Here is an 8,264-nt window from a genome sequence, read left to right as displayed (position 1 = left end):
TTAACAATTGGGAAAGTGAATTTATAGCCCTGCTTTCTGTAATTACTAAAAAGTGTATCCTTCTGAAAATCTTTAAATACATTTGTAAATGAGAACTATGCAAAAAAAAAGATATCTTAATGATTTCCTTGTAAATTTTGAAATTTTAAATTTTAGAATTGCTCAAATCGCAAGGCCGATTGCTAACAATGAGTATCAATCAGCTTCATAAAAATCTGTATGAAAGCACACTTTCATCTGCTAATCAAATTATTTAAATGATAAAAAATAAATCAGCATCAACTATATTTTAGAATACTTTTGGCTGATAATCAAATTATTTAAATGTTAATAAATAAGAAACTAAAGTCGTAGTTACATTTGGCGTAAAATCCATGGCATATTGCATCAGATTTTGTATGTTTTGGGTTGTGTAGTGAAACAGACAATAGTCACGCATTAAAAAGAGCCGAAATATGCTGACCTTACATGTGTCATACAACAAAATGTGGAGCTGCACAATCTCGCCGAGCCGCAGACCGAAGAGAAGAGATACAACTGAGCTGCAGCTGAGTCGCAAGTTAGTCGATGCTTAAAATGCGATCCACAAAACAAAGCAAACAGCAAACAAGTTCCACACGTGTGTGTGTTTTAACAGCGGCCTCGTTGATTGACTGAAAGCTGATTTTGCAAGTCTGTAAATCGGTTGAACGTCTAGTTAATTGATAAGCACAAAGCAGAGCGACGCCATAGCAGAAAATGACTAAAACAAAAGCAGTTTGAAAAACTTTGTGCTGAAAACTTTGGACAGGTTGTTCGGCAGTAGAATCTCAACTTCAGTTCGGTTGTGGATGTGGAATAATGCCAGTTTTAGAAAGCTCTGAATTTTTAAAGTTTATTTACTTCCAATAATTGCCCAGAAATGCCGTTGAACTCGTTTGGTTAGAACTTGTCATTAGAATTCATTGAATTATTCCACTATTTAGATTTCGATTTTGATTGTGATACGAGTCTTGTGCAAAAATAGCCCCAAAAACATAGACCACAAGCAGCGCACAAGCTGACGATAAGAGCAAAAGCATAAGAATTAATAATATATAACATATTTAGCATCATTTAGAGAACTGAACACCGAGGCCTATCTAGACTCCATCCAGAGCTGATAACCCTCGAGAGTTCGATTTCATTTCAATGGATGTGGATGCTGTTCTCTGCCTCTGATCATCGTTTAACCGCTCGATAGGCTCGTTGTATTACTTTCTGTTCTCGACTCGTATTGTTTATTGTGTTGTTATTGTTTTTAGTATTTCTTTTTTTTATTATTCATTTTTGTTATTGTCTCAAAGATTAGCGCTTAGCTACTGTTGCTGCTTCGGTTGCTGCTGCTGCTGCTGATGGCGAAGCGAAGTCTATTTAAACGCTCGACTAACTGAAAAATCAAATCAGTTTTAAATCGTGTGCTGTTCGGTGCGTTCGCATTGTTATTTTCGTTGTTTTCGAACATCATCGTCAGTGAGTGCAAAATGTACCAACGTCAAGTCTCCTTCGATAAGGTTGGTGTGGACTACGCAGTAATAGCATTTATTTTCCATCTATAATATACTTTGCTAAAACAACAATTTAAAACGCGTCACGTAAAAGCCAAAATTCATAACCTTGAAGTAAATAATATTATTGAAAGAAAGTGGAACAATTAAATTCGAGATTTCAAATCATCACATGAATAAAAGAAACAAAAGAAATCATGTTACTAATCTATAATTTTTAATTTGATATTTATTATGAATAAACTCTTAGAGAATGTGCTCAATAACGATGAGCTGTATAATGAATTGGCATAATTAAAAAACACAAATAATTTCTAAATTTAAAAAAAAGAAGGGTGTGTATTTTTAAGTTCGTTCAAAGCTAAATCGAGCTTCAGCGTAATCTCAATTATAATGTCTTAAAAACAAAACTAAGTTCTGAATTTTAATTGAAATGGGTTGTGAATTTTGCCGTTACAAATTAGTTGATCTCTAACCTATAAAACTAAATTTCGTTTTTACTATGAATAAAATCTATAAAATATGCTCAATAATGATAAGCTGAATAATATAATGGCATAATAAAATATCACAATCAATTTCAAAATATTTTTATGTTAAAAAGTACCGTATTTTTTATTGCATTAAAAGCTAAATATAACCTTAGAGAATAGAAACAAGTAATAAAGCCGCAAGCAATAATTTTTAATTTGATACTTATTATAAATCAGCGCTTCAACAACAAAGTATAAAAATATATAATATATTGGCATGATCTTAATAATATATTTATTAAAAATAATTTACAAATAATTTCTAAAATCGTATAAAAGGCATGCATATATTCAATATGAAATCCAAGTTCAAAGAAACCTTCAAAATAACGGCTTTAAATAATACAAATTAAAGAAATTTCGATGAGAAGAGTTTTACGTTAGTTGAATTCAAAGATTTCAATGATATCTTTTTTAAAAACATTTCAAACAATTTCTAAATCTTCATACCTCAAAAAAAAGCCTTCAAAACATCGGTGGAGTGTTTATCTTTAGTTACATTCAAAGCCAAATCAAACCTCACAGTAACCCTTTTAATTGGTTAACACAAGCTCAAGTCAAAAGAGGCAATGTTCTGGCCCTGTTTAAAAAACAATATAATTTTATTTTTCATTTTTACTGATTAAAGAATTCCATAAAGAATCTTCAATATTTAATTTAATTTAATATCGATATTATTTAACGATTTCTTTTTTAAAAACGTTGCAAATAATTTCTAAAACTTCCTACCTCAATGAAACCCTCAAAATATCGAAGCAGAGTTTATCTTGTATTCAATTCAAAGCCAATTCGAACCTCAGAGCAACCTTGTTAATAGGTTAACACGAGTTCAAGGCAATAAGAGGCAATGTTCTGGCCCTGCATTAGAACATTGTGGTTTAAGAAACAACATAATTTTATTTTTCGTTTTTACTGATAAAGAATCATAAAGAATCTATAATTTTAAAATCGTTATTTTTTAACTACATCTTTTTTAAAAACATTGCAAACAATTTTTAAAACTTCCAACCTCAATGAAACCTTTAAAATATCGAAGAAGAGTTTTCATTTATGTTACTTGTATTCAAAGCCAAATCAAACCTCAAAACAACCTTGTTAATAGGTTAACACAAGTTCAAGGCAATAAGAAGTAATGTTCTGGCCCTGCATTAGAACATTGTGGTTTAAAAAACAATATACTTTTATTTTTCGTTGTTGCTGATTAAAGAATCCCATAAAGAATCTATAATTTTAAAATCGTTATTTTTTAACTACATATTTTTTAAAAACTTTGCAAACAATTTCTAAAACTTCCAACCTCAATGAAACCTTCAAAATTCGAAGAGTTTTTATCTCAAAGCCAAATTGAACCTCAAAACAACCTTGTTAATAGGTTAACACAAGTTCAAGGCAATCAGAGGCAATTTTCTGGCCCTGCATTAGAACATTGTGGTTGGAGTGGGAAACCTTCGATATGCATTTGCAATGAGGCGAATCTTGGGCTGACGTTGACCTTTGTAACTGGATCTATCAATCGTCGAACTGTCAATGACGCTAATATCTGTTTACAACACAAGTTACAATTTATTATTTTATTATTTAGTCTTTCTTTGTGTATATAGTTATTGCTGATTGATTGACGGGTTGTTTAAGTCTCGTGAAAATTCCCGATTACACATTCGCAATTCGTAATGCTGATAGGCAGCAGATTATGCAAAAGTGCTTTCCATTTAATTGATAAGAGATTCCAATTCCAATTCTAATAAAATTAATTGCTTAATTTGCTCGTGATTAGCCAACGCGCATCGAGGACTCCGCCTACATTGCCGAGGGCGTTGATATTCAAGAGGCACGCAACACTTGCCTCCTCTTCTCGCCCAAGGACTCTTCGTTGTCCAGCGGCGCCTTGGCCAATGCCTTGGGCATCTTCAAGCAGCACGACATCAATCTCGTGCACATCGAATCACGTTCTTCACTCCGTGTTCCCGGCTACGAATTCTTTGTGGAGTGCGATGGCAAAACTGGCGCCTTGGGCAAAGCTATTGCCGATCTCCGCGAGCAATGTGTTTACTTCAACATCATCTCTCGCGATTACAAGGACAACGCAACTGCTGTGCCCTGGTTTCCACGTCGTATACGTGATCTCGATCGCTTCGCTAATCAGATTCTGAGCTATGGCGCTGAACTCGATTCGGATCATCCCGGTTTCACGGATCCCGAGTACCGCAAACGTCGCAAGTACTTTGCAGACATCGCCTACAACTACAAGCACGGGGAGCCGTTGCCGCACGTCGACTACAGCAAGGAGGAGATCGAGACTTGGGGCATCATCTTTCGCAATCTGACCAAGCTCTACAAGACGCACGCTTGCCGTGAATACAATCACGTCTTTCCATTGCTTGTCGACAACTGCGGCTTCCGTGAGGACAACATTCCCCAGCTGGAGGATGTATCCAACTTCCTAAGGGGTAAGTGAGGGATAACTCTTATTTATATAAAAATAAGTTAGAAAGGTACAAAGGTAAAACAATGCGGTGCTATTCTTAAAATATACCAAATACACACATACACCAGAAATTCTGAAATATGTATATACCGAAGGGCATATTTGCTATATCGATGAAGTACTTCGAAATTATACCATAGAGGTCAAAGTATAAGAGATTGGTGGCCAAAGCAGCTAAGATGCCATTGCAGTAGGCGTAATTTGCCATATAAAAGTTTTTCTTTAATAACTTATACAATTTTAATCCGATCAAAAACATTCTCAGGAGTCATAATACTGTCTATACAAAAATTTGTAAAGAATTTAAAATTTCATAGTTAAAATCTTATAAAACATTCTCTATTTTCATTTTGCAATGACTATCAGATCTTCTCACATATGTAAGTTCAATATTTGAGCAGGAAAGTAAAACTTAAATAGGAATAATTAATTCTTAAACAATAATAAATTAAGTAGTCATCATTTTGGAGCGAATTAATAAAATTGTAATTGTATTTTTAATTGTATTTTATATATATTATCTTTTAGATAATAGTGATTCTGATATTTTCATTAGACAACTTTTCATGAATTATTCTGTAATTTTGTTGAGACAATTTATTCTTTGCTCAAACACTGACTGATTTTTAAATTATATGACAAACAATTTTACTTTTTTATTATAAAAATACAACTTATAATTCTATAAAATAACATAATACTTTCTTTAATGAAAAAAGAAAGAAATAGTTCACTTCTCCTGCAGTTACTTTATTTTGTTCCTTAAAAATAAATTTCATATATTTATTTATTGTTTTTTGTACATTTACATTTCTTTAGTTACCAAAATAATGATATTATCATAGTACTTATTTATTCATTTTTGTATATTTCTTTACTAGATTGCACTGGTTTCACTTTGCGTCCCGTGGCTGGTTTGCTGAGCTCTCGCGATTTCCTCGCTGGCCTCGCCTTCCGCGTCTTCCACTCCACGCAGTACATCCGTCATCCCAGCAAGCCGATGTACACTCCAGAGCCGGATGTGTGCCACGAACTCTTGGGTCATGTTCCGCTCTTTGCCGATCCAGCTTTTGCTCAGTTCAGTCAGGAAATCGGACTCGCTTCTTTGGGTGCACCCGATGACTACATTGAGAAGCTGTCAACTGTAAGTTGTCCTAAAATAGTTATTTGTAAATATAGTTTAATTAATTTCTGATTTTAATAGATCTTCTGGTTCACTGTGGAGTATGGCATGTGCCGTCAGGAAGGCGAACTCAAAGCCTTTGGCGCTGGTTTGCTCTCTTCTTATGGCGAGCTGGAATATTGTTTGACCGACAAGCCGCAGCTTAAGGACTTTGAGCCAGAGATCACGGGCATTACCAAATATCCCATCACGCAGTTCCAGCCGCTTTACTATGTGGCCGACAGCTTCGAGAGTGCCAAGGAGAAGACTATGTAAGTTGCTTTTAAGTTATATCGAAGCTCAAATCAATTTTAATAATATCGATTAATATAAACAAGAAAGCTACAGTTGAGTCTACTCGACTGTAGAATACCCGGTACCTATTTTCAGTATATATAAAATATAGCCTATGTCATATGTTGGTATTTTTTAGAATAATACTATAATTATATACCAAATGCAGCTTGCGGTATATGTTAGTATTTTATGATATATTCATTTGGTTTATATTACTACTTTTAACATATACCAAATACAGCCAAATAATTCGGTATATTTTAAAAAAAAATTTCTACCATTTTAAGTACATACCAAATGTTGGCTTCGGTATATGTTAGTATTTTTCCAGAATATTAATTACGTATATTTCAAAAATAAAATTACCATTTTCAATATATACCAAATGTTTACTTTGGTATATGTATGTTAGTAATTTTATAGTATATTTAAAGAATTGTACTACCATTTTCAATATATACCACATATAGACTTTAGTATATGTTAGTATGTGTGGTATATTAATATACCACAGAAATAGTACTATAATTTTTAATATAATTCAAATGTAGCCCTCGGTGTTTGATATAATATTTTAGTATATTAATTAGGTTTGTTATATGATATATAAATGATATTATTTTTTGTCTATTTTATGAACTTATATTAACCTTTTCAGTGTATACCAAATACCAAAACTTGGTATATATTTTAGTATTTCTTCAATATATTCATTTGGAATGTTTTAAGAATAATACTACTATGTTCAATATACACAAAATAAAATCTTCATCATATGGTAGTATTTTTTGGTATATAATAATATGGTATGCTTTTAAGAATACTTTAGCACTTTCTTTGCTTTCATTAAAAATATGTAGCGGGTATCTCACCGTCGAGCAGTCTCGAGTGTAGCTTTCTTACTTGTTTATATTAATTGAGAACAGACATCTAACCCATTATTTTAAAATAAATTATTGACATTATCTGAATAATATCTTTCTTATCTTTTTTTCCCCTAGCAAATTTGCCAATTCGATTCCACGTCCTTTTGGTGTGCGCTACAATGCTTACACACAGAGCATTGAGGTGTTGGACTCGAAGCCGCAGATTAACAATCTGATGAACAACATCAATTCGGAGTTTCAGATACTGCAGAATGCGATTGTCAAGCTACGCGTTTAAGTTTCCTTATTCGATGATACTATATTATACATATTAAATAAATGCTATCAATTATTCGTTTTACATCATTTTTGTCATTTGTTTATTTGTAGTTATTTACAGAGAACTACATGGTGCATTCCAAAGTAAACAGGACTTTTTGAATCTAGCGCCCTCTGGTGGCGCCATATTTATGTCAACTGGTGCGTTAGAATCTGCTATCCTTTATCGACTTCCAGTAAAAATTTCATGACATTTCATCTATTGGAAGTGAAGTTATTGCCTTTTAAGTGTCAGTATGTTTTTGTCATCGGTGCGAGAATGAGCTTCGAACAAAAAACCCAACACTAAATTTTGTTTTAAAACTTTTACCGAAACGTTTCAATTGATGAAACAAGTTTATGGCGATGGTTGCTTATCCCGTAGCAGAGTGCACGAGTGGTTTCAACGTTTTCAAAGTGATCGTAAGGACATAAATGACGATGAACATGTGGGCCAACCAAAATCCGTGATCACCGAAAATTCCATCGAAACTGTGCGTAAATTCATAAAAAATCAGACGAAATCATTATTGAAATTAATGGAAATAGAATTGAACATCTCCAAAACATCGATTTATCGCATTTTGACCGAACATTTGGGTGTGTGCACGGTTTGTTCGGCACAAATTGACTGACGTCCAAAAATTGCTCAGAATTAAACATTCGAAGGACCGACTATTTGACCAAAAATCACATTTTAACCATGAACCACTCCCCGTATTCAACTGATATTGCACCGTGCGACTTCTACCTTTTCGGAAAAATGCATTTGCCGATGAAAGGAAAGCGTTATGCAGACGTCGAGGCCATTCAAAAGGCTTGCACCGGCATACTGGAGGCCATACCGGGCAACGAGCTGAAACACTCGTTCGACTTGCTTTCGGACCGTGTAAAAAGCTGTATTAAAGCAGAAGGAGACTATTTTGAATAATATAAATTGATTTTGCCGAAAAAGCTATTTATTCTGTCTTTTTGTTAAAAGTCCTGTTTACTTTGGAATGCACCTTGTATAATTAGAGTTGTATATTGTATATTTTTGTATAGGTATGTACAGGAATGTTTAGAACTAAGCTTAGC

At 33.4% G+C, this 8,264-nt stretch overlaps 1 protein-coding gene across 1 annotated transcript; it reads left to right on the top strand.

Moving 5' to 3' along the window:
* Window positions 1-1,413: 1,413 nt before the first annotated feature.
* Window positions 1,414-7,230, top strand: LOC117569785 (protein henna). The gene is made up of 5 exons (XM_034251085.1): window positions 1,414-1,532; window positions 3,834-4,506; window positions 5,426-5,688; window positions 5,749-5,978; window positions 7,005-7,230. Exons 1-5 carry the CDS (start codon window positions 1,503-1,505, stop codon window positions 7,165-7,167), a joined length of 1,359 nt encoding a protein of 452 aa, XP_034106976.1. The 5' UTR covers window positions 1,414-1,502; the 3' UTR covers window positions 7,168-7,230.
* The last annotated feature ends 1,034 nt before the right edge of the window (window positions 7,231-8,264 follow it).

This window comes from Drosophila albomicans, chromosome 3, assembly GCF_009650485.2.
Source record: "Drosophila albomicans strain 15112-1751.03 chromosome 3, ASM965048v2, whole genome shotgun sequence".
NCBI lineage: Eukaryota > Metazoa > Arthropoda > Insecta > Diptera > Drosophilidae > Drosophila > Drosophila albomicans.
Note: the sequence above shows the minus strand (reverse complement) of the source record. Positions and strands in the feature narration are given on the sequence as shown.

Excerpts from the sequence above, each read along its gene's own strand:
- LOC117569785 (XM_034251085.1), top strand. The coding sequence starts at position 1,503 with ATGTACCAACGTCAAGTCTCCTTCGATAAG. Across the intron at positions 5,689-5,748 it reads ACATTGAGAAGCTGTCAACT|ATCTTCTGGTTCACTGTGGA; the intron begins GTAAGTTGTCCT and ends TGATTTTAATAG. Across the intron at positions 5,979-7,004 it reads AGTGCCAAGGAGAAGACTAT|CAAATTTGCCAATTCGATTC; the intron begins GTAAGTTGCTTT and ends TTTTTCCCCTAG.